The sequence below is a fragment of the Thunnus maccoyii genome, chromosome 18 (genome assembly GCF_910596095.1).
Source record: "Thunnus maccoyii chromosome 18, fThuMac1.1, whole genome shotgun sequence".
NCBI classification, from domain to species: Eukaryota; Metazoa; Chordata; class Actinopteri; order Scombriformes; family Scombridae; genus Thunnus; species Thunnus maccoyii.
In genome coordinates, this window is record NC_056550.1 from 9,833,934 (window position 1) to 9,861,601 (window position 27,668).

The following is a 27,668-nucleotide window of genomic DNA, read 5'->3' on the forward strand; positions in this document are numbered from 1 at the left end:
CTCTCATCTTTCCTATTATGTCCCACTGTATGTTCTTCATCCAATCACTGCATGGATTCAAGCCTTGATTTTCCCAATCATAAACTAGCCTTTTTCTCACAATATATTATGTCCATCTCACATTCATGTGTGTCAAAAATCTGGTCTAGCTGAACTTAAATTCTTAGCCAACACTTGATTAATTCAAAACAGTGCCAACACAGGATACAGAGTGTGTCAGTGCACCAGTTTCATCACTTGTCAGCTCACATCTGCCATGCGTATGTTAAAATGCTTTTAGTCAGTAGCTTGATGTTTTGTCACTTTCTGGGACAGTTACAAATTACCCATCCATGCTGTATTTTTATGTGTATATGTCTGAGAGAGAAGAAGAGAGAGAGAGATAAATGGAAATGTATTGATGTGTCTCTGTAATCTGTTACAAAAAAAAACTGTTCAGGTGTTTGAATATATATATTTATGACTTTCTGTGCATGTCACAGCGAGGAGACATGTGGGTGACATGTATAGATGTGTGTAAACAGTATGTGCACATGTAAGGGAGATAAAGAGGAGGAGAGGCTGTGAGTGACAGCTCAATGGCTGGAGCACAAACCATCTGAATAATGCACGGGATGTATCTACTGTATTTTTAAATCGTGTGCCACATAAAAATTTTTCAACAGATCCTCCATTGGAGAAGAGAGATGTGTACTTTAGACTTGAAATGAGCATTTTCTCAGTGTTTATTTCTGCAGCTGGAATTTTGACAGTTGTTCGGGCAAGTAAAGACATTTTTATATTAAATTCATCTGAAAGATATTCACCAGGAGGTAGTGGGCAAACAACATTTCCACCTCTGTTTGTTTAATGTCTTTTTGGCTCTGCCTTAAAGCATGTTCACAGCTCAGTGGTCTCCTCTCCACAATACCCTGAACCAACAACCTCCAGAAAACTTAGCTATAGTCTACGAGCAACACCAATGGAAGACAGGACCTAAATCTAGTCGTGTGTCCCTTAGAGGAGAGGAAAGAGAGGGTGAGAGGAGGTGTGGAGGTGTGCAGAGGGTGGTAGTGAGGTGAGTTATGAGGCAACACAGAAAAATGTGGAAGGTGAAAGATGACTGGTGAATGCGGACAGACAGACAGACAGACAGACAGTCAAATATTTGATAATTTCTTTAAGTTTTAGGTGAAAAAATAAATAAAGACTTGTGTGGCTGAAAACAGGAATTAAAAGGAAGCACCAATGATCTAACGTTACCATCTAAAAGAGATTCATTAGTTTTGTCTTTGTTGAGTCACACCTTTCACCTCCTGATCTGCAGTCAGTGTACACATTTCCCCTCAAGTCCCATTTAATAACTGACCTGTGATCAGAGAGATGGGGTTATATGTTAGCAGGAATGAGCTCAATTCAGTTTCACTTCAGTCACTTATGAAGGGAGCTTGTCCATGATTAAATAAAACCAATTAATATGAAAGGAGTATATATATACAATATGTATAGAAAATAATAACTAGTGCCACAAGTGTGCTGTCATTAATGGACAAACTACATCTTCAATTTATATTTTGAATTCAGCTGAACTGAAAATGAATCAATCCCTATCCTGAGGTGTTAACTTCCTCACTTTTAAATAGTATCGTAATCACAGAGAGAGACAGCTCAGAGCTCTAAGGCTGTTTCCTGCACTAATCCAACTCTGCTGCTACCCAAAAGGTCAGGAGGACAGAGGTCAAAAGGTCAAAGATCACACAGAGTCTCTCACCTCTTTCCTCTTCTCCTTCAGTTCATATTGTATTTATTTTTTAGGAGAAGCTGCCCCAAACAGCAAACCACTCACAATATGCTTCTAAACTGGGATCGATCCTGTTTTCCCCTTGAAAAAGCCGGAAAGTCAATTTATGAACATAAAATTCATGAACATAAATTGAACTATTGAATGTGCCTTCATATGTAAGGAGTTACAGGTATAACTACAGTGATATGTGGTTACGTGGAGTTGGGAACAACTTCTCCATCAAAACCGACCCTGCTACACACACTGAAACTCTCACAGGGCTCAGGATTCACAGTTCAAAGGCTAAAAGTTCACAGTTCACAGTCGAAGTTTATCAAACCCCTTTGCGCTCCCCACCCCTTAACCCTGTGTATCCCCTACTTTTGCTCACGCTCCCTTTGTATTTCTCATCATCCTCCTCTTTGATACTCTGATTGGGCGATATCTGCAGCCAGCACCTCTCAGACAGGCGTGGTCCTGCGGTTTGGGTCCTTGCTGTAGTCTTTAGTGAGCGTGCTGCTCTGGAGGAACTCCCTCTCTGAGTTGAGCAGCCCTCCCATGCCGCCGCCACCTGCTTTGGTGCTGGCGTTGCCCGCCTCGCGTGGATTCAGCGTGTACATGGGCATCTCGGAGGCGGCGGGCCCTGTGTAGCCGCCCTTCCCCAGTGGTGAGGTGTCACGACTGGGGACCTCAGATGAACGCACGCTGGAGCGGCGCCGGAAGCGGTAGCGATAGGAGGGGATGCGGCTGAAGGCGGACTTTTTGATGAGCTCGGTGCGGGACTTGGCCCGTAGTTTGCGGTGCTTCTCGATGAACATGTGCACGGCCAGCACGCCCACCATTTCTGCCATGATGAAGGAGAGGGCGCCAAAGTAGAAGGACCAGCCATAGGAGTAGGACTTCTTGCTGTCGCTCTGGCCTGGGTCGCCTGAGTTGGCTGAGATATAGACAATAATTCCAATGATGTTACTGAGGCCTGGAAGGGGAGGAGAGAAAGAGAGAAACAATTAGAGATGGCAGTGGAAAGGGTGTGAATGACCCACTCCTCCAGACCAAAATAATACCACAAGACTACAGAGTCTATAGTCATGCTAGCAGCTCTGTGAGGCTATACTTAGGCATAGTAGTGCTTTGAGCTAAATGCCAACACCAAAATGCTAACATGCTAATGTTTGGCAGGTGTAATGTTTAGCATGTTCACAAACTTTATTTAGTGTTAGCATCCTACCTTTTGCTAATTAGCACTAAAGACAAAGTACAGTTGAGGCTGATGGGAGCGTCAGTTTTGCAGGTGTTTGGTCATAAGTCATGACCAAATAAGTAAGTATTAGACAAATTGAAATTTTCACCTGATGATGGTGCTAGATAAAGTAAAGTTATTACAATTTATCCTGAAGGGAATATGAATGTCAATGGCAAATTTCATGGCAATCCATTCAATATTTGTTGAAATATTTACTATGATATGAATATTTACTGAGATACCAAAGTGGTGGACTGACCACGTTGGTCCAGACTGACTGGGGACCATGAATGCCTGTGCATAATTTTGTGGTGGACCGACATACCGACCGACCAACTGACTGACCAACATTGCCATAGAGCAATGCTGATAGCATAGCTAAAGAGAAGAATTAGATATTTCAAGGGAAAGAGACAATAGAGTGGCGGATAAGTGAGAGCAAAAGTGAATCAAATTTGAGAAAAAAAAGCTAATTGGAGATAAAGGGTTAGAGAAGAGGTGTGACGGAGACACAGCAAAATGAAATGAAGAAAAGTAATGTGCGGAGAGCATCATAGAGAGGGAGCGGAGCTGGATAGAAACGCTGGAGACAGTCATTGCACATATCATTAGTCCAGAATACAGTGCTCATGCAGTGTGGTGAAATGCACAGAATGGGAACAATTAGCCAGCTGTAATTAACCAGAATCAGCCCCACACTATTGTGGTAAATAAATACCAATTTGGCTTCAAGAATTTACTACAAAACCCAATGGGACCCTACACATCCCACTGAACAGCAATTACAGCCCTTTGTGTATGTGTCAGAGGCTGGTGTGTGTGTGTTTATGAGAGATCCTAAGTGTCAGCATCCATGTGATAGATTATGTGTGAGTATGTATGTGTGTTTACACTCCCACACCCTCACAGTGCATCACATCGGCATCATGATATTCTTGCTGATTGATTAATCAGCTGCTGTGTCCAATATCCACACTGCAGCTCCTCAGACACTTCTGTGTGCTTTAGATGCCTAACGGGCTCCTTCAGCAAATATTTGAGCACTGCACCTCCACTGTTTAAAGTGGCTCCACAGAAACATGCCTCACACACTCATAGACACATACACACACATGCGCTTATGTCATTGTTAGGTGCTCAAATGCAGCGGGCATCTTTGTGTTATCTGAAATTACAGAAAATCCTTGAGAGCAGATAAGTGGAACCTCCTCCCCAGGTCATGGCACTTTAAGTCATTTGGCCGGTACTGCAGCTAAGATGGCTGCTATATTGTGTTTAACAGTGTTGTCATGGAGATGAGCGTCAGTACAGTTCGATATCACAGCCTGCTGCACCTCATGCACTTTGCTCACGTATAAAATGATCCTCATTTCCCCTGCCACAACATAAAAATTCTGTCGTTACCATTTTATTGTAAGTGTACTGAAGAGATATACCTAGGGCTCATTATTAATTTTTATTTTTCAGTCCTTATATTTAATAGCTGATTTAAAGATCACATTACAAAAAACACTTTTCAGCGAAATATTTTTTCTTGTCTTTATAACTCCTCTCTCCCTGTCTGTCAGCTGAAGCATGTTCAATTCAAATCTTTAAAAATCTGGGTATTTTTATATGACAATCTGCAAATTACACAAAAACATTGAATCTTATTTACACACCACCAATACCATTTTCTGTCTACTGCATCTCTATGGTCTTATTTTGTGTGTCTCAGTGATTTTGCAGTGGCAAAATTAATAGGAAACATCAAAGAGGAAAAATTAAAATAAAAACACAAATGTAAAATTATTTAATCAGCGACATTAGCAGACAGTAAAATCAATATAATATAAATATAAAACATATGCAGGCAAGTTAAAATTGTGGCTAAAATGTCACAATTCTTGGTTAATAGACAATGAGTGTTTTTTCTTTGAGGAAAAGGTAAGCTAGAGCAGTAGAACAATAGGATGTCTCATTCTGGTAACATCTGGACAGAGGATGTACTTATGATGTCTGACATGAGTATGTGGATTTGCAACCTAAAGAAAATTGGATCACTGATTTACAATAGGGATATGATGACGGAGATGTCATTTAAATGCACAGACACGATAACCAATTTACCTCCCCTCCAAAAACAAAGAGAAGAGGAAAGACACTCAAAACAAAAACAGACACGCACATACACTGTGAAGACTAACCTGCGGAGACGAAGAAGATTCCTGCACTGAGGATGACGTTGTGTCGGCTCCGGTAAAACTCACTGGCGGCCACACAGAGCCCCCCCAGGAACAGCAGACCCACACTCATGATGGGGAAGATACTGGAGGCACGCACAGCACCTGTACAAAACACAAAGAAAGGTAGAAACACATTTAGAACAGAAAGGAATAAACCTTTTCTGTTGTTTAAAGATGTTGCCTATCAGACTCCGCAGAATGAAACTCATGAAGGATCATTTATCATAAATATCATAAATCATAAATATCAAATATATCAAAATGTGCCTTTTTAGTTGATATGGTAGGTATGATTACAGTCTAGAGTTCCAGATTTGAAATATTTGGTAAATGAAATGGTAGAGATAACATCCTATGAGTCTATGCGCTGCAGATGTTTGGAAAATGTGATTTACAAATAGGAGCATGGATGGCAAGATGTTAAGTTGCACCAAATAGGGAATCAATGACAGAAATTTGCATATTTATCACAGCTTAGTGCAGGTATTGCAGCCCTCAGTCCTCCTGTTTTAGAAAACAAAAGCTAAGTGGAGAAATTAACATAAATTATAACCATAAACTGGTGAAGAGCTGCAACAATTAGTGGATCAACAGAAAGTTGACTATTTGATTTGTACTGAAAACTCACTATCTTTCAAAACAAAGCAAGACATTTTAGGTTGAATCCTGGGCTTTAGGAAATAGTGACTGACATTTTTCACCATTGTCTGACATTTTAAAGACCAAACAATTAATTGATTAATTGTGAAAACAATCAACAGATTAATCAATAATGAAAATAATTCTTAGTTTCAGCCCTAAACTGGTGAGATTGTATTTAACGGTCACAATCCCTTCACTGTTCCTCGATTTGAATGTGAACGCCCTCTAACGCTCTTGAAACTGAAAGTCTGCACTTTAATGTCACAGTCATTGTTTTAATTAAAATCCCCTGTGCTGGAGGACTAAAACAATGTGTGTCACTTTGCACACACAAACACACATGAGCCAGTGTGCTGCTACATGCTTGACTGAGTCTGAATTCAGTACACGTTAAAGCATTCAGAGGCCTTGCTAGAGAGAGGGGGAGAGAGAGAGAGAGAGAGAGAGAGAGAGAGAGATGGATGTAGAAAGAGAAAATGGACAAAAACCAAGACAGATGGAGAGTCGCACTGACACATATGCAGGCAAAATAACAAGGCTGCAGTGGGAGTGAAATATTTGTCAGAACCCCATATGTGTACATGATGTGATAACATATTGACGGATATTTGCAAGCAGCTTGTCATCCAGGATGGAGCTGTGTGGTATTTAGATGTGTTGAAAAGCGGATAAATACATCACAGGTGTATCAGTACAAAAAAAATATAAACTCTCCAGTCAATAACATATTTGCTTTTATGTTTCTGAATGTAAATCTGATATTTTTAAATTATTTTCCAGCACGACCGACTGCTGCAGTGACCAATGGCGTTGTGCGGCTGAACATACAGGCCCCGCCCCTGTGGCCCACACCCCTGGGCTGTATGGAATACCGGTCACTAGGTCCCTGCTCCCTATTGGCTGGCCAGCTCTGAGGCCTGTGATCTAATTGGCTGCCTTTGGGGATGTTGCTCTGTGCTCAGTGGAGCAATGAAAAGGAAGCACAGGCTGAATCCATTTTCCTTTTTCTTTTTTTTTTTTTGGTTGTTGTTGCTATTTTCTTGCTCCGTCCATCTTTACTCAGTGTTTACTGTGGGAGAAAAACAGAGAGAGCCCCCTCCTTTCTGTTTTCCATTCTCTGTCATTGTGGCTGCATCCTTTTTACTTCTGTCTTATTACTCTTTTGACATATCTGTAAATAAAGTGCCCCTTCCTTTCCCCTCTGTCATTTTCTCACCATGGCAATGTTTTTTTTTTCTCATTTTTCTAACGTATTGGTTGATAAAATCATCTGTTTATATCTCTTGTTCTCTCCATTATACCCTCTGTGTTTATCTATCTGTCCTCTCCAAGCAATACGTACGTACATGATCTCTCACCTTCCAAGAATAGAACAGACCAAAATAGGTAGTTTTCATCCTTCTCAGCAAAGATTACATGAGACAGCTGTATCCATTCCAGGCTTCGGGAGCTTTGGATTTCTCTACTTTTTTATCCTTATCATACTTGTAATACTAGGACTAACTAGCTCTACACTGCAATGCTGAGGAAGAAGAAAAATGCTGTTCCTTTATTTCCATATTTCTTCTACATGGATCATCAAGTGAGGATGTTGACTTTTTACCTGGGACATTCAACTTCAGCCTCAGTCTTCCACTATAGTGCATATTTAAGATCCCTGTTCATAAGATCCTCTTCATAAGAAGAGTCAGTTGGAAACTTTAAAAAGTCAGTTGGAGACAGAGACAGCATTTTCAACCAACTCATGGAGCTACAGATTACTTAGGTTCCCAGCTACAGCTGTCACTTCAACCAACAAAATCGTCTGTGACCCACTGTCTGAAATCTTGCTCGTTTCAAATATTACTAAGAATTTTGAGTGGTAAATCTACCACTGTTATCACAGTAAACTTCATAATTACAGTGTGAGAACAGAAAGCGAGACAAGCATAGCAACAGTATCTAAGGGAGGCGGGGCTTAACAAATGGTCAAATCACATGGATTTAATTCTGTGTTAGCTATTTAAACCATATAGGAAAGGGTTGGTATATTTTCATTACATTATCATCATTAATTCTTTAATCGCAAAGGTTTTGTTGAGATACTATACATCTTATATTTAATTTAATTAATTGATTTAATTATTGAGTGCTGCCTTTTACTATTAATACACCGATGTACTCTTTCGATATATCCCAGTGACCCTATGTGGGGTTACTTGATAAGAAAACAATGTTGTGGGATATTTCTAACAGTGTGTTGTTCTGTAGTTTAGTGATTATAGTTTTTATTGCATTAGTAATATAGTGGATGGAACAAACAACATACACTACTGACTAATTAGTGATTCAATGGGGTTTTGTCCTGAGTGTGATGCCACAGAAAGGACCATGTGACCATGAAAAGGGTTCTCCAGGGCTTTAGTTTTGCCCTCCAGAAGGGTGCATGGCGCAAAACTTGGGTGCCCATTAAAACAGAATTGGGTTTTGCTACTGGGAGCAGAAACGTGCTCAGCATGAGCTCATAGCAATCTTTTGTTGCATTTGTGACATTTACAAGAATTTTGGGGCCAAAAAATTGGGTCACAGACCAGTAAAGCTTAGATTTGTTGTGAATAAACAATATGTGTGTGTGTGTGTGTGTGTGTGTGTGTGTGTGTGTGTGTGCACAGGCGTCATGTTTGTGTATTCATATCAAACTTACGGAGGAGGTATTCAGCAGCATCTGCTTCATAGTCAGCGTCCTCTGGAAAGTGATCAATCTTCTTACACACACCTCTGAATGTTCCTGCAGAGAAGAAACACAAATACCATTTATTTTACTTATCATTGACTGTCAGTAAAACACAATCATTGATGCCCTCATATTAGAAAGTGTTCACTTTACTGCACTATACTGTCATTACAAATAATTTTCTACCCCCCAAAATCACTCCATATGTACTGTATATACATATCTTGTTCTTATTGTTGAAGTTTCATGTTTTGCAAAGTGTGTGAACTAACTTAAACTGTTGCATCAATCTACTAATCAATAAGTAAATAAAAGAATAATGTACATTTATCTGAAAAAATAAAACATATGCACACTGGATTTCTGCTGCTCATGCAAATCAGGAATATTACACAGACACACAGACAGAGGTGAAGTCTTTATATTCGATAAATTCTTAATGAGAATCAAGAAATATCAAGGAATTTTACATATAGATCAATGTATAACCTATAGTTCAAACATTTTTAAGTTACTTTCTGATCAGTAACCCAAGAAAGTGGCGATGGGCAACACCAGTTATGTCATAAAATTATTTTTACTTCTTTATGAGAAGAATGGGAAGACCATTTTTAAAAAGGGGTAACTGCTATCTTTAATTAGTTAATCAGTCAATTATCTTTCTGATTAAATAATTTAATCAAGAAAAAGTTAAATATAAAAACTAATACCCATGAGTGTTAGAGTCGGATTGTTGGATTTAAGTCATTTTCTGTCAATCAATAATCAGCCGTAATCTTGTGTGATTGTATAGCACCAAATCACATTTTCAGGAGAGCGAACACATACATATCCTGTAGGCTGACATGAATATAGATCAAAAGCAGAAAAGCCAGCAGAAGAGAGAGAGAGAGAGAGAGAGAGAGAGAGAGAGAGAGAGAGAGAGAGAGAGAGAGAGAGAGAGAGAGATGACAGATGATGCAGGACAGAGTGGTAGCCTTCAGGCTATATGTGGGAAACACTAATGAAAAGCCTTATCACACCCAGCACACACACACACACACACACAAACACGCACACACACATCCATACATGCACAATTACCACTCTGAATACAAAAACACACACACACAGCCCACATAAATACAGACATCAAGTGTACATACACACCAACCAAGCTCATTAAACTGATACATGAACACTATCAATCATGCATGTAAGTAAAAGCCTTCTGTATCTAGACTGTTTAGTGTGTGTGTGTGTGTGTGTGTGTGTGTGTGTGTGTGTGTTTGTGTTTGTATGTGAGAGCGAGAGCAAGTGTGTGTGTGTATTTGTGTTGTATTGGCAAGGATGCAGTCTCCTACGAGTGCACCGCGTGTCAGGCAGAGAGTGACTCATCCTCCTTTGTACAAGTCCTCCCGTGTGCCTCATACACACAGACACTGAAGGATGTGTGTGTGAGTAAATGTGTTTATGTGTGCAAGTATAAATGTACTGTATGTGTGTAGACGTGCACGTGTGAGTGTGCGTGGGTACACTGCATGTAGCTTCATTCCCACCCATCATTCAGTCCCATTCACACATGGTCAACACCACAGGGGATAAAAGAGAGGGGGGGGGGGGGGGGGGGGGGGGGGGTGAAGGAGGATGAAGAGAGGAGGAAGTGGTGGTGAAAGAGGTTTGGTGGTAAAACGGTACAGGAGAATTAGAGAGAAATGGGAGGAAAGAGGCTGGTGATGAACAAATGAACGACTCAACCTAATTGCGTATTTGCATATGAAGAGGTTCTTTCCAGCACCCACACACAGAAAATCATTCATAAATTGATTCATCCAGCTCATGCAGTTGGGGATAGTAACTAACCTCCGACTGACAAAAAAGCACCTTTGATATCTAGATTTAGTAAAGTAATAATCTGTCAAATTTTCATATGAATCAAAGTCTGTTTTGCTACAATCTCGTGCTGACAGATATATCACTAATTCAATCAATACACACAAGTAGTTGTATAGTATCATCTTCTCTTTTAATGCTAATCCACACCTTTTCATGCTCTTCTTAATGATTTCCTGCTTTTTTTTGTTGGAAATGCAACCATCCAGTTCCACCAAGTAAAATTCAAACAGAAATTCATATCTGGAGATTTTGATTTTTTCACTGTATACCAACACATGATTTAAAAAATGGTTGCTATGGCTGCATGAACCACACAGATGAAATCACCAATTAAGGACTCATTAAAGGAGAAGGCTATCATTATTCTTAATGTCTTCTTATCGTTGAAAAATCCATAAAAAAACACCAAAACCAAAAATGTGGTAGTACTCTTAATACTTTCCAACTTCTCTACTCTTTCTTTGGCACTCAGCCCCAAGTTCAATCACTCCTACAAAAATGGAAATCTTTAAAAACAGGTCACAGATATAAAGTTTCATTATAAAAAATGGCCAAGCAATTCCCTAAAACAGCTGGACACTGTAGTTTCTTGCCAATGTTTCTCAAACGGGAGTCAATAATTCATTTGTTGGGGATTATTATCAAATGAGGATTTACACATATCTGGTGCTCTAGAGCACTGGTTCCCAACCTGGGGGTACTGACCCCCACTAGGGGTCGCCAAAGCTTCACCCTTGATTTTAAGGGGCGTACAATTTTTTTTTAAATGTATTTCAACACTTAAATTAAATTGTTATCTTTAAAGTGTATATCCATAGTTATTTCTAAAAATAAATAAAGATTTGGGGCACGACTTTAATCCTGCAAGCCCAACAACCAGCACAAAGTTAAAGGTCTCAGGCGCATTGACTGTGTGTGCATCTCTATGCACACCTACTATTTTGGTTCATATATGTGCTGCAGTGTAAAGTGCAAAAGAGCTGAGTAAAGGCAACTATAGCTCATCAGACAGAAGGATGCTTCTTCAGGAAATCATATTGTAGTCTTGAAGGTGCAGTGGCACGATGTGAACTCACATCAGCACACATCTGCAGCCACAGGCAGATGGTGTGAGGTCTTTAACATTTAATTAGTACAATGATGATAGAAATAGATAATAATAAAAGCAGTGAACCCGTTTATGATCACATTAGACTGATGATATTCCAGCCAATTCTCACATTGTAAATGGTCACACAAAAAGAAAGCTGGAAAAGAGGCTATTGCTGAGCAGGATTAATGAGTGGCAGTAACCTGATGTGTTGATGTGTTTTTAATAGTTTTTGGACAATAATGGAGGTCTGTGGCACAGAGGAAAAAAAGCTATGAGAGACTACACAGGAAATATTGGTTAGAAGGATGAATTCCTTGTTGGTTTTGGTCTTTTCATGGGATTTGTTGATAATAATAAGACTGTAGAATGCATCTCTCTTTATCCTTTAATGTGGCCCAGTTTGATTGGATGATAAAAGTAGCAGTGGAGTCGCAGAAGGTAATTGTGGCCTTAGCTCTTCCTGTTGCACGCATCAAGGTGTAAAGCATCATCAATCAGAGCTCTGCCTTGTGTCTGCCAGTTGGGAAATTCATTATACCTCCTACCTTTTAAATGGACGGATTTGTATCGAACCGTCCTGATGTATGGAGCACCAATCAGCCTCATGCAATGAAATAAAGCGATGCACACACACACACACACACACACACACACACACACACACACACACACACACACACACACACACACACATATATAGAGGATGGGGCGGAGGGAACAGAGATAGATGGCTGCTTTTATTTCTCTCTCAGTGGCTGAGAATCTAAATCACAAATAGACAAACAAACAGTTAAAAGCACACACATACATGCACGCAAACGGACGCACGCACACACGTGCGCACACGTGCGCGCGCGCACACACACACACACACACACACACACAGGGAGAGTCATTAAGACTTGTGTGTTGGACCTTTAGGTCAGAGTGTTCATCATGATGATGTGTGAGTAACAAATGCACTGAGAATCTTTAAAACTATTAGGCACCAACACACATATGCACGCACACAAATGCACACACACACAAACACGCACACACATACACACACACACACATACACACACAAATATTTTACAGTACATACTGTAATATGCCTACAGTCTGATTAATTTGGGTGAGCCACATAGGATCAGTGAAATAGGATCAATCAGTACATTATGATAAATGACTGGACATATAATCTCCTAAAATTGGACAAAGCTTAGTTGGTGTCTGAAATATTTTAGGTGGGACAAATGAATAATAAAAAAAAAGAAACCAGTCCATGACATTATCATGCCAACGAAAATTATGATGCTAATCTGATATGTGTTCAAATTCAGCAAAAGTTTGCACTCCAGTGGTAGAAAAAAGTGTTGGAACCACCTCATGTCTTGATCATTTTAGTATTTTCAGCTTAGACCCCACAAACAAACCTGAATTTGTTTTGGGAAAACAACCACATTGCAATTCTTTTTTTGAGGCAGGGCACCTTACTGAAATTCAGTGCAGTAGAGGTGCACCTGTTTCCTCTTATGAACAGATTTAATACCATTACAAATGTTAAATACAGTATATTTTTGGAGCTAGCATTCAGCAGGCATTAAATGAACTGCTTCTTAGTGGATATACAATTAATGAATCCCAGTATTGACTAAATCTAGTCAAAGCCTGATACAGCCTTTTATCTGTGTCATAGACCTTAATTGTTGTCCAAAAACTATTAAAACACATCAACGAGCCACATCATTGTACAGTACTTGGTGACATGTTCCTTCATTAAGATGAACATGGGCACTGAATTTTGGGTCAATCCTACATATATGTCCTGCTGTCAGAAATACTCAAAAGAGCACCAAATATGTTTTAATCCATAGTTGAAAATAGACTCAAGCAAATGCTCTATTTGCTTGTGTTTGAGTAATTTTTCCGAAAAACTGCAGTGCTCAGCTGTTGTAAGTAGTTTTTTAGGCTTCTTAAAAAATGAAAGTATATACTTGTGACCAATTTTAAAAGATTTACAGTTCATCTTTAGTTGGAATGAACGGGCTTAGAGCTGAGTACCTCAGACGGAAAGTTTTGAGATGAACAGAAATATTTGGTCTTTTCATTGGCATTCAGGTGCTGATAATAACAAAAATATACAGTAGACTATTGCCAGCCTTATCCATGTATTTTCTTATTGTATATAGTAGCATAATTACTGAACCTCCATCAAGGTTATGTTCCTGGACCTGTTTATTGTCTGTCTGTCCTTTAGGAGTGTAACTCAAATACTTTCCCTTCGTTTTTTGGCTATAATAAAATTTAAATAGGGCATTTGAAAAAATTCTCATGAAATACTACATTTCCATTTTCAGTGATTATCCAGTACTTTATGTGTATTCTGATGCAGATCAACTTGGACATTTGGACGTTTATCCTATTAACATCTGGTGGCCTATCTAAATAAAAATGTTAAAAATGGCCAAAACTTTTAGGTGGGTGTACATGTGACTTTCTCATGTTATTCTTAGCCCACACTGAGGTTTTGGTGACTTGCCTCCAAATGTTGTATCAGTGAGTGAGTCAGGAGCTGTCATACAGGCTTATGTCAAGTGTCACAAGCAGCCTATGATCTCATCATGGAGAAATCAGTGCAAGACCCCCTCCACACACACACACACACACACACACACACACACACACACACACACACACACACACACATTCACTGTCTTCTATGGTCATTCAGGATAACACAATGTAATGTAAATCATGTTGTATATGCTGCATTTTAATATGTTGTGATTTTGTACGGCTGCTATCTTCGCCAGATGTCAATGGGAGTTCCTGGTAAAATAAAGGTAAAATAAAAAAAATAAAGAAATTCATCACACTGACCGGCTTGAAGAGGTAGCTCCATTTGTTTTATGAATTATTGTAAAAAGCTGTGAACAACACAGGCTACAGGAGACTCTAGGTTAAATTAAATCTCCTCATTTAACTTCTGTTCTTTCCCATTTCATTTAGTCTCATGTTCAACTTTCTCTCTTTGACACCTGCTCACTAAATATCTCCATTTCCTCTTTTATTTTCCTCTGTCTCTTCCACCTTCTCAATCTATGTTTGCTCATCTCCTTCTGTGACTCCGAGCCATCGTTTTGTGTGAACGAATGTTAATTCTGATTGATTATGCTGCGAACCTCAACTTTAATGATATTTGCCTTCCAGGTTGTGATGACAGAGCTTATTAGCTCTGGACAACACCTTCAAAGGGGACTGAGGAAAGCAGAGATAGAGGAAGACCAGCTTAAACCTTTCAGAAAATGAATTAATTAATTTAAAGGAAGTATTGGTCTTCAGTTCAATTTGGCCATTTCACACAGAAGCTCCTCCCAGAAAACAAGACAAAGTAACATTATTTTGGGGCAACTCTGTAGTTTAAGGGTTAAGACACCAACTATAAACTGGTTATATCTGGTTAGAGAGACCTTTGTTGCATCTTTCTCTGCCACATTTCCTGTCATTTCTCCATTATCACTAACTAATAAAGGCGAAAACACCAAAAACAGTTAAATGGGATGATGAAGCATTGACATTAAATAAAAACACAATACATAATCTGCATAGTGATACATTCATGAGAGTATGTAGCATATACAGTAAAATCTAATGCACAGTACTCAAGCCATCAATACATATGGGCTTAAAACATTTCCTGTAATTACAAGACATTACATAACCAAAATCACTGCCCACATTTCCTCTGAAAGAAAATCTGTGATCCCATTCGAGAGATGACAACAAGTCCATTAAAACAGACACACACAAGTTTGTCTCATTCAGAATAGAACAGCACACAATTAATCAATAAACAATTATATGTCACATTTAATTGCTTTAAGAGTCTTCTCAATTCTTGAGATTTTACTCAAACCTGTACACATCCGAATCTCTCGGCTCAGTGATAAAAGTCATCTAAATAATATCCTTAATCAAGATGCAACACAAGTAGAGTAGCAACCACGTCACCCATATTACAACACGGTTCCTAATGGCCACTTTCATTACTAAATGTGCACAGTAAAATTCTGGTGACATTTGCTGGCTGGATAAAGTTGTTCCCAATATTATCTCACCTGATTAGATGGAGTTCATAAAAGAACAGGACTACTTGTTCAGCGTACTTAAAACATTTGGATTTGGACCCAAGAACATGTATTGTATCAAGGTTTATATAGTTCATATAAATAATATTGCTCGACAGTTCCATTTACAGTCTGGAACTAAACAAGGCTGCCCATTCTTGCCATTACTATTTTTGACATTGTATCTCAGCCACTAGCCATAATAATTTGTGGGAACTGGCGTAAAAAAGGAATAATTATTGGTGGTCCTCTCACGAGATTTCAGAATGAGACTTCTCCTTGAGCGAGACTTGGTTAGACAGAACAACAAACAGACCAGATCAAATGAAAAGTAAAGAAAAACATTTTATTTCTCTGTATGGTCATTTCCATAATGTTGTCAGACACTTATAATAACAATTTGAGCCTGTCAGTGGTGAAAAAAAAGCACTTTTTATGGACATACATTGATGGGGCGCTATTGCCCCAAAGGATTACATTGGAGCCAGTTTTGCAGCTGCCAGCTGAAGCGCTCTCGCTCAATACTTGACAAATTTCAAAAATTGTTGTTCCCGTTAGTCACTTTACACAAAAAAATGGAAAAATAGGGTCCAGGTTGAAAAATACCAAAGTTTCCCTTTAAGGGGACTTGCTTTTTCTTGCCATAAGGAAGGCGAGTCACAACATGAATGTGTAAACAGATTTACGTCCCCAAAACATGAGGAATACCTGGTCTACACACACACACACACACAGTGGTAGCATCTATCAGGAGACATTTGCCTCACAAAGGTCAGGGTGGCCTGAAGGCAGTTGCAAGCAGAGCCACAGCAAGGCATTATGGGACACAGCGAGTGGGGATGTGTGCATGTTAGTCTGCCTGTGTGTTTTATCTCATGTGTCATGGTGTAGTTTCTCCTACTGGGCCCACTATGCTGCTGCTATCACTTATGTCCAAACACATGCACATATGAACATGCACACATGTACTCGATTTTGTGCACTATTTTTTTCTTAGTCAGGCTGAAAACCATGACATCATGATAAAGTTCAGATATATTTAGAAACCACAGAAGAGAGAGACAAACATGTATCACACTTAATACTAAAATACTTAATACTTGATAGCAAAAATATATAATAATGACAAAAATAATAATTGCAACTGTATCATAAACACATAAACAGGCCTGTCATGTTTGAATAGAGGCATCACGGAACATTTACATAACGAAGACTTGCGTTTGAAAGCCAAGAAGCCGTCACTTTAACAGATAATGAAGGCAGCAATATGTCTGAAAAAGGCTCTTGAGATACACAGTTGCTCAAAAACACATTTTAATATTATTTATGAAAACAGTAGAACAGTGAGTCCAAGGGCTAAAAGACAAAGTAGAGGAGAAACACCTTCACATATCACTGACGCCTGACTAACTGCTCTATTCTGTTCTTTAGAGTGCCAAACTACAAACACACTTTCATTATTTAGCTATACCTCACATCTTACTCTCTCTTTTCGCAACTCTTTGCCTCATTTTCACTCTTCTCAGTCTCTCCTTTGATCTCATCTACCTTTTCCTCGGTCAGCCCGCTCTCTCTGCTATCTATTTATCTTATCTAACTTCACTTATCTTGTCATTTCTCTCTTCTCTCTGTATCTACTTCACTTTATTACTCCTCTCTATCATTATTCTTCCTCCTAGTGCAGAGAAAGTATTTAAACCTCTTCGATGAAAGCCGGCTTGTACTAAAATAAATGAAAGCTCACATCTGCAGAACCTGTCACATTTGAATGTCACATTAGAAAATCAATTCAGGTTAAGGGCTTTCTATGTAGAAGCAGTGCTGTTTTGATCAATTATACAGTGGATCAAAGATTAGCAACACTCATTAACACACTTATGATTTCAAATAAAAGGTCAATATCGACCTTGTTCATCTCATGAAGTTACAGGAGAGTAATAAGGTACGCATACTAAACAGTAAAAATATTCCACTAACAAAAACAAATAGTGCCTCGAAACAAGGTTAAAAAGGACACAAACACAAACAACAATGTGTGTCCAGGTGCCCCTACAATTGCGACAAGCTGGTCATGATGTGCCAGCTGTTTGTCCTTGATCTAACTCTCTGTCCTACACACATACACACACATGCTGTAAAACAAGCCCATTGCAAAATACATAGACAGCTGAATTAACAAAAAACAATCAAGAGTGCTTTGGTGTAATCTTTACTGCTATAAAAATGATTTGTTTTCTGATCTGCCACAGTTATAGTTAAGTTTTGGTTAGTTTTAGGCTTGGTTATGGTTGAGGAAAGATGGAGGTTTGCGTTAAAAAAACGACTGGGTGTTGCATCACTCTTCCTAATTGCTCCACTGTTTCTATCTAAGATAAAATGCCCCATAATCTGTCCCTAATCAGTTGGTGTGTGGTCCAAAAGCTGCATGCGAGTGGCCAAACCAGCCCCATGCAAACACACAAACACATACATTCAGAATATAAAGCGTTTTGTCAACTAGAAATCAGAGAACAAGAGGAGGGAGTGAGCAAGGGAGAGGAAAGGAAGTTGAAAAGCCGAGCAAATTGGACTGCTTGTTTCCTCAGAGCGCCTCTGACAGCTCAGTGTGGGTGACTGTGCCTCTGTCTCTCTCCCTCTCTCTCTCTCTCCCTGCGTCTACCTCTCTCGCTCTCTCTGATTACCTCTTTCTAAGCGAAGGAGAAGAGAAGCCGGGAAAGAGGGAAGAGAGAGGAAGAAGCTAGTTTCCACGGTGATGGCTGATGAAAGAGAACGAGACAGGTTCTGCTTGGTTGCACACCTCTTCTCTTCCTCTCTCTTCTCTGACTCCCCCCTTTTTCTCAGTCTGTTCTTCCTCAGACGCCCGTATTCGCCCTCTCGTTTTCCAGAAACACGTTTCTGTTTCAAATTTTCTCATTGTCCATTCTTTAGCTCCTTGTCTCCATTCTCATTTCAAAAACATCCATTCATCCCTTTTCAATCTCCCTTCATCTTCTCTCGTCTCTTATCATATTATACATTACATTATACACTCTTGTTTCCAGCATTCTTCTACACCACACGGTCAAAAGTATGTGGACACATACTTTAAAATGCTTCAAACAGACTCACTCTTCTTATTATTCTGGTTTTTGTAACCCTAGACACATACCTTTTGGCCTGTATCTCTCTTCATCCCTTTTCTTCTCATGCTCTTTTACTGTAAAACAACTTGCCTCTTATCTTCACATTCACAGTTTGCCCTCCATCTCTCTCCACTCCTTTCCCTGCCAGGTGTGGTCAAACATTCCTTCCCTGTGCTTCATCTTCTTTTCCTCCTTCCATCTGGCTCTCCTGCCATTTCTCACTTCATCATTTAACTCCCAAGGCTCAATCAAACTTTTCATCTCTTGCTTTATCTCCTCCCCTCCTCTTTTAGCCCTCCTTCCCTCATCCTCTCCCTTCCCTTGATACTTCCTTTTGGCTAAATGTCCCTTGGCTCTGTCTAAGACTTACCCTCCCCTCTTTTCAAGGCCTGGGGGAGACCGCATTTATTTTACATACTTTTCCAACCTGTGTAACAACTCTTCCCCCTTTATCATTTTCTTAACAGGCCTGGTCGAACACTATCCGTCTTCACCCATCTCGCCCCACTCCCTCTTAGCCATTATCACCTTTTTCGGTTTCTCCATTCATCCTTTGTGCACCGTCTTCCTCTGCTCGCTCTGTCTTTCTTTTAATAGGGGATTGATCATTACCTACCCTGGCTACACACCTCCTTTCTTTAGTCTCCCTTTCTCCATCTTTTCTTCCATCCTTCCCTGTCTTCCTACCTCCTACACAGGAAAATAATAGCATGCATTAAACCAAATGTGGATATTTGGACATGGAGGGATAAATAAAAAATAAATTGAATAAAACACTGTTGTAGGGCTGCAACAAACAATTATTTTCCGATTATTTATTAGATTAATTGGTGATATATAGATGAATCGTTTTGGCCTATAAAACATGAAAAAACAGTGAAACATGGTTGTCACAACTTTCTAGAGTCCAAAGTGTAATCAAATGTGTTTTTTTTGTCTGAGCAACAGTCCAAAACCCAAAGATATTCATTGTACTGCTACTACTAATGTTAGATAATCTATTGATTGACTAATTGTTGCAGCTATAAACTGTTGTATCCAATAAATATGGGTGAATGAGAAAAAAAAAAGCTCAGTTTGAGCAGTCACTTCAATCTTCCTCCTTATTTTTTCATTCCTCTTTTCTTCCATCTCTTTGCTCTCAATCCCCAGTGACCCTTATTATCCCACACTACTCATAGTCTACTGTACTTCTCCCCATCTTTATCCTCCCTTCTCTCTCTTTATTCTCAGGTGATCATTTAGACAAACCCTTTCTTTCTCTATCTATTACCTATCTCTCACTAACCCTTCCTCTTGCCCCCTCTATCTTTACCTTGGCCCCTCTCTGTCAGGTGATTGTTTTTATCCCAGACACGGTCAACACCCCACATCTTTAATTAATGCCTATCTCTCTATGCTGTGACCTCCTTTTTCACGCTGTCCTTCATTACCCACCTCCCTCTTTCTTCACTCTCTCCTTCCTCCCACAGCTACCTGGGTGATCATTTTTGTCCCTGTCTCTGTTTAAAACCCTCTCCCATCTCTTTCTCTCTCTCTCTGTCTCTTACCAGGTGATCATTTAGATCCCCAGCATGGTAAAACACTCCACAGAGATTCACCTGAAACAGAGGCCATGCACAGCTCATCCATCACTTTCTACCCTCCACCCCTCTCCCCTGCTTCATTCATGCACGTTCCGGTCTCTCTCCATTCATGCTCTGTCTCCATCCTCCACCTAAACCCATCCTTCCTTCTCTGCTCATTCCGTGGCTTTCTAGTGCTCATTTATCACATAACACTTCAGTACACCTGCACAACATTCACTGCATGCAAGAAACCCCAACCTGACCACACACAAACTGTCGGTGTAGAAGAACCGCGCAGATAATATCAGGATTATAGGATATATTAAAGCCTCTATTGATATAGACCCCTATTTACACCTCATACTAACATGTGATCTGTATCTGGATACATGATCTGGGTAATGCTCATGGGCCTTTGCATTCACAATGATATTAATGAATGTTCTTGTTACATCAATTCTGCTCCTATTTTGATTGAATCTCAACATACAGATTAGGTAAGCAGAGCTGATAGTCTTACCAGCAAACATGGCACATCCCAGGTGAAGGGGAATGATGCTGCTGTATGGGCTCTAGGTATCAAAACTGATCTACCAGAAGCACAGATATTGTCTTTTTTATTCTATGAATTCTTCTTTCAAAACTCTCATTTCCCACAGCGCAACTCGACCGCCGACAGTTGGGTCGCAAATTTGGGTGTTTTATGCTAATAGCCACGAATGTGGCCTCGAGCCACTAGCCTGAAGCAGAGATGAGGAGCGGGCTACAGGGGTCTGTTAACCTCACTTCTTCTTCTTCTTCTTCTTCTAACTCCAAACCCCTGGATTTTTTTTTACTTTCAAATTTGTAGTCTTCAGCCCCAAACGTCACTTGAGGCAATTTATCAGATTCTGCACAGCTCCCTCTGGAGCCACAAAAGGCTTTATACAACTTTTCCCCCATTGCAGTTATACTCCTCAAGACCTGTAAACAGACTTTGATGTGTAAAATGCAGTTCCCCTTTAACATAATCTTATCAGCTTGATAACTCATGACTTTTGCATATTTTATGAGAATTGCCGATAAACTATATGATTTTGAACTGAAGTTTCAGAAATCCACTACAGACAATGTTACACCACTTCTGTTTGGCATCTCAGAGACCTCAGCTGTAAAATACAGTTCAATACAATGGATTCTTTATATGCACTATATCTGTGACTGGTGTTAGTTTTTACACAATACTACCCTCCAAAATCCCAAATAAGTCTATTTGGATTCTAAACCCCCCCCTGGAACCAAAGGTAACATGCAGGATAACGTATTATGGCTACATTTCTTTGTCTGTACAGTAAATGTCAAACAAAAGGAATTTACAGCATATTGTTCACGCATAGCCCATACAACATTAAATATTTCATTATTTGGTGTGATAATAATGCTTTATGATGATAGTATTGTATTTTGCCACCTTCGTGAAATGTACAAGCTCAGTTTGTGGCAAAAGGAAGTGTTACCTCTTAGATACTTCTCTACATTTTGGGTTTTAAAAAGGTCAGAAGGAAGAATGAATGGTGAATGGTAAATGGACTGTATTTTATAGCACCTTTCTAGTCCTCCGACCACTCAAAGTGCTTTACTTTGCATGCCAACAGTCACCCATTCGCACACACATTCATACACTGATGGCAGAGGCTGCCGTGTAAGATGCCAACCTGCTCATCAAAAAAGAAAGAAGAGAACAAATATTGGAAGGCTTATATTTATATATGTATATATTACAGTTATTGTATTACTTTTACACATTCAGCAGTGGAGTCTAAACAATGATGAAGTGAAACCAATTTCAACAAAACACAAAGGATAAAAATGCGGCCAAAATGTAGGCTACAGATTGCATTTATACCTGGCTTAGATCCAATGACAATGCGAGTCAGGCCTTCTATAAACATGCTTTTAGCTTCATCCAGGTAAGATATCCTGATATAAGTTGCAGGTGTAAATGGGGTCATAAGCTATCATGGGACTCAAAATGCCCAATTACACCACACAAAACTAATATAGTCACCTTCAGCTCATGCATGAATGATGTTTGAAGGTTTTCTTTGATAAAAGGCTTTTTTCTCTCTGTCCCCATATTGTCTGCGGAAGAAACTGTAAAATGTACTGTATGCTGCAGGACGTATGCATGACTGCTCTATACGTTTAAGAACACTAGCACATACATGATGTTACTCTACCCCCCTCTCTTGTTCTGTCGCTCATTCACTCACTCTCTGATGTACAAGCCACATGTACACCAGTAGGAGACATCCATTTCCTGTCAATTTATGAGGCGTTTATGAATTATAAAACCGCGACAACAAGGGAAATGGGAATGAAGGGGGAGGGGATGAGATGGGCAGAAAAGGGAGAGATAAGAGAACTTATTCACTTTAGTTGTGTATTTGTGCTTGTGTGTTTGTGTTTGTGTGAGTGAGTATGTGTGCATCTGCATGTTGTTTCGTCTGTCGCATGTGAGCCTGTGAGTGTGTGTGCACGTGTGCATGCACTGACATTGTGCTGACACTGTGTGAACTTGGTGTACTGCTCCCACAGCTGTGCTTATTTGGTGGCTTGGGAATATCCAAAACATCCTCATAATTAAACGACCACATAGGTCGTTTGTACCATGCACTCCAGAACAACCCATGGGAGTGTTTTCAGAATGACCCATTGGAGCATAATATGCTGCTTTCCAAAAGTGTTACAAATCACTGTTAAAAATAATTATGTTTTATGGTGTGATGATGCTGTGGTTAAGATCTGGTCAGGTTTAGGCACAAAAACCAATAGGTTAGGGTTAGGATTAGGGTTAGGGGTTAGGTTTGGGTTAGGGTTAGGGAAAGATAATGGATTGGGTTAAAATGATCATTTGAAACGTGGTTTCTACTTCCTGAAAGTTATGCAACCTTCGTCATGGCAACAGTAAACATCTAGCCATCCATCCATCCAACTTTTAGACCTATACTGTTGTTTTTCTTGTGAGGACAGGTTGGAATATCCTAGAATTTTTATATTTATTCATTCAATCACAAGTGTATGTGTGTTAGTGTGTATGTAAATGAGAGAGTGTGTTCAGTAAAGCCTCATACCTGCACCATCTGGCCCTGTAATAGCCTTCTATGCCCCCCAGAATGAGACGGTTTTGTCTGGCCGCATCAGACACACACAAATGATACACACACACACACTTTTTCTTGAGGCAATGTAAAATCTCTTTGATGGTAATTGAAAAACAAAGTTTACTTGCCCTTATGCAGAGAATTTTCAGAGGATCAAAGTCAAATTATCTACAGGAAGTTATAATGTGCCAATCACAGTGAAGCAGGGAAAAAATATACTGTGATGTCCAAACAGGTGATGGTTTTATTTCTCTCAATTTTAAAGAAATAATCGGACATAATCAGACTTGTTTTCTGTCTTGAAATTAGATGAGAGGACTGATATCAGTTTCATCTCAGTGGGTTAAGTAAGAAGATAACTCCAAGACAAGTTTAGCCTCACTTAGCACAAAGAATAGAAGTAGTGGGAAACAAAGACAAAATATACACCTTCAAACTGCTCCAAAATTGTCTCATAAAAGGTTTTATTTGTTAAGTAGGAAGCCACAAATACACCATGACGACTTCTGAGGTGCTGCGTGCTGTACCGGGTTCAGCTATTGTTGGTCAAAAGCTCCAATGCATGAACAAATTGCTCATTAAACCACAGTGGGGTTTTTTGTATGTGTTAAATACACAAGGGACAACCGACAAGGAGTTACTGTTGTGCTGAGCTAAACTAAACATGTCATGGAGGTACCTCTGTACTGAACACACAAAGATTAAACCCATATTAATTCTCTCATCTCACTTTACTGTAGTGTCTTACTTTCTCTGTTAAGAAAGTAAGACACTAAATGACTGAATTTCCAAAAGGTATTTCAAATAGACACAAAGTGGCAAGACTAAGAGGAATTCCAAGGCACACACATGCATACATATCATAGATTCCCAAGCAAACCACTAATCCTATCATGAGTTTCAAATTATTGATCACCTGAGAAGGTGGCTGTGTTGTTGTAGAAATATTTGGTTTTCCACAGTGTTGCTATTATTGGATTTATTAACATGATACTGCAACCAAGCAATCCATGGATTTGACTGTATATCCATGTTTACAATAAGTGATTTGAACTCCCTCCGACATAAAAAAGCCACATCTTAAAATTGATTTATAGCATCTCTGCTTCGTACAAAATTCCACAGGGAAGGCAACATTAAAGGTGGAGAGAAACAGAGAAACAGAGGACAACATGCAGCCAAGGTCAAAGCCTAGACTAAAATCTATGATTCACACACACACACACACACACACACACACACACACACACACACACACACACACACACACACACACACACACACACACATCAAACAAACATACACACACCTTTGTTGCAACCTCAAACTTGGTGCCTTGCCGTAGTGATGCACCAACAAGTTGCCCCAGAAACACATTTACCATTCCCTGTTATCTCTATTTTATCATATGATCACTTTGTTTTCTCCTCAGATATTAGAGCTTTCATGTATTTTGTCATTGCAAAGTTTGGAGCCACATAAACTGTGATCAAGCATGCTTTAACTGCTTTCCAATATAAGTAAACTCAAATGAAAAAGGTGACTATTTTATATATGTTATCTGCTTCCATTATCCCTGCCCTCGACTCTTCTCTCAGTCTCTCTTGAACCTGCCCTCTTCACACTATGTACTTATGAAAACAACTATTCTTATTTAATCCACTTCTCTTATTACCACTTCTCGGCCACTTTGGTTTAGATTTTTGCATTCACCTTATAGCTACAAGACATGAGGATTGGAAATCAAATGACTTCATGAATCAGAGAGCTGATCCAAAACTGTGGTCAAAGTACAGTACAGAGTGTAACACATAAGGGATTCAAGTGTCTGAAGCAGTGCAATCTGAGTTGCTGGTAAAAGCACAATTCAATGGGCTAGTCACCTCTGTTATAGGTTTCATAACTTGTAAAACACAGGATTACACCCTTTAATTTAATGTTTTCTGGTCTTGCTTAAATAATTAAATGATGCAAAATAAGGACTTATAGACCAAGTAAGAAGTGCCAGAAGTTATGTAAAAACTCAAACAACAGTTACACTACTGAGCTGACTACAGAAATGACATTAATATACTTCTGATTAGCAGTAATAACTATGAAATTTGCACTAATGTTACATTCTCACTACACCTAAAGCTACACCTGTGTGACATGACTTCTGATTGGTGGAGCTGACTACAGGTCTTAAGATTTATGTCAGAAATGCAACTGATGCAGCAGGAAGAAGCAACAACCACCACACCTGTGTGATCATGGATGTGGGAGTGCCTTAAGATTCAGTTCCTGTAATAGACACTATATTCAGCCTCAAAAATAAATAAATAAATAAATAAAATGAAATAAATCAGTAGATTCTCAATATTCTCTGGAGGCAAAAATAGCCTGTTATGATACGATTTCAGTCAATTAAATCAGGGTATGATTTGGGCATGTTTGCAAAAACTGACAGAACCCCTTCAAGCTTCAACTCTCACTGTGGTGGTTGCCAAACCCACCACAGACACGTCCCAGGTTATGCCCAATTTTGTGTTTTCTGGCTCCGAACAAGATAACAAGATGGCTTCAAAAGAATGAATTCCTAACAGCTCTGTGTGCTCGAGTCCCGGCAACAGTGTGCAGTTCCAGGTACTTGTTAGCAGTGCAGCTGACTGGCTAATAACACTGCCAGCTGTCTCTGTTGTGCCTGTTAGTGCTTTATTTGTAGCTTCAGCTATGCAGTGTGATGACAACCAAACAGGAGCAGAACACTATTCTACTCTATTCTGTAGCAGAGGAAAGGATGCAAGGGTGAACTCAGGAAAGGACAGCTTCTTAAGAACTGAGTTACAGGGATTATGGGATGTTGTCACACTCACACGGGCACACACACACACACACACACACACTGAGCACACCAATGCTCCTCTGGTGTTAGATAGACAGAGGCAGACAGTAGGAGAGACAGGATGTGTGTGTTAGACAGGGACAGAGAAGACTAACACACACGGGTACACACAGGGAAAGAGACACAGAGAGAAACAGACAGCTACACAAACACATACACACGCGCGCGCGCGCTCACACACACACACACACACACACACACACACACACACACACACACACACACACACACACACACACACACACACACACACACAGAAGCAGAGGCAGAGAGACCGACAGCCAGTCAGTCAGACTGATCACGTACCTTCCAGACAGCAGGTTCGCCAGAGGCCGGAGTGCGTCATCACCTCCTCGTTCTTGCGGCTCGTGTCGTTGTCGCCGCTGCTCTTCACGCGGCAGACCCCGCGCGAGTACAGCCAGTAGTCGGTACCGACGGCGATGGTCATGAGGCTGAAGGCGGCGAACGCGCCCACCGTCGTCACGAGCATCTGGACGCCGCGGTCACACATCAGCATCTTCATATAGGCGGCTCCTGTTTGTCTTAATCTTTTTCTTCCTCCTCTCTTTTGTATTCACCCCTTTTATTTCCTTTATATCCCGCGAGACTTGGAGAGTCAGAATGAGTGGTTCAAGAGACAGGCACTCAACAACAATAATAATAAAAACAGAAATATATAGAGGTAAAGGATTTTATAAGTATGGGGCGAAAAAGGAAGTACTTGACTGCCTTGTCCGTTGAGTTGACAAGAGGCTCGTGGCAAAGGGCGGGAAGGTGGGAGGGCGGCACGTCACTTTGTCGCGCATCAAAAACCGGTTTTCACCACAAACACCATCACCACCCCCATACACACACACACACGTGCGCGCGCACACACGCACACACTGGAGGTTTAACGACCACCGGTTGTCCCCAACTACCCGACACTGCCCTCACTCAGTCAGAGCAGTCGGTGTAACGGCGATGCCACATTCTGCGTCTCCTTTCCTCCTTCCGTTTATTCCGTTTATTTGTCCCGGGGTTAAGCAGGGCGAGCTGCGTTACAGCTGCGTTATCCACCAGTAACCGGAGATCTTCTCTCCCTCCTCTTCTTCGCTCCGTTTCCCCTCTATCCTTCCTTCCTTCCTTCTTTCCTTCCTTCCTTCCTTCCCCTCCTCCTATCTTCTCAACTTCTGCTGCTGCTTTTTCCAAAACAGCTCCCTTATTAATCTGTTAACCATTAACAGCCAAGGTCTGCGCGGGGGGACTCCATCTTTAAAACAACAACAAAAAGGGGTGTTAGT

At 40.1% G+C, this 27,668-nt stretch overlaps 1 protein-coding gene across 1 annotated transcript; it reads right to left on the reverse strand.

Annotated features, from left to right (window-relative positions):
- Positions 1–743: 743 nt before the first annotated feature.
- cacng3b (calcium channel, voltage-dependent, gamma subunit 3b) lies at positions 744–27,310 on the reverse strand. The gene is made up of 4 exons (XM_042391640.1): positions 26,692–27,310; positions 8,556–8,639; positions 5,192–5,332; positions 744–2,738 (listed from the first exon to the last, which is right to left on the reverse strand). The coding sequence occupies exons 1-4, from the start codon at positions 26,906–26,908 to the stop codon at positions 2,224–2,226; spliced, it is 957 nt and encodes a 318-aa protein (XP_042247574.1). The 5' UTR covers positions 26,909–27,310; the 3' UTR covers positions 744–2,223.
- Positions 27,311–27,668: the final 358 nt, after the last annotated feature.

Excerpts from the sequence above, each read along its gene's own strand:
- cacng3b (XM_042391640.1), bottom strand. The coding sequence starts at position 26,908 with ATGAAGATGCTGATGTGTGACCGCGGCGTCCAGATGCTCGTGACGACG. Across the intron at positions 8,640-26,691 it reads GCGAACCTGCTGTCTGGAAG|GAACATTCAGAGGTGTGTGT; the intron begins GTACGTGATCAG and ends TCTTCTCTGCAG. Across the intron at positions 2,739-5,191 it reads AATCTTCTTCGTCTCCGCAG|GCCTCAGTAACATCATTGGA; the intron begins GTTAGTCTTCAC and ends CTCCCCTTCCAG.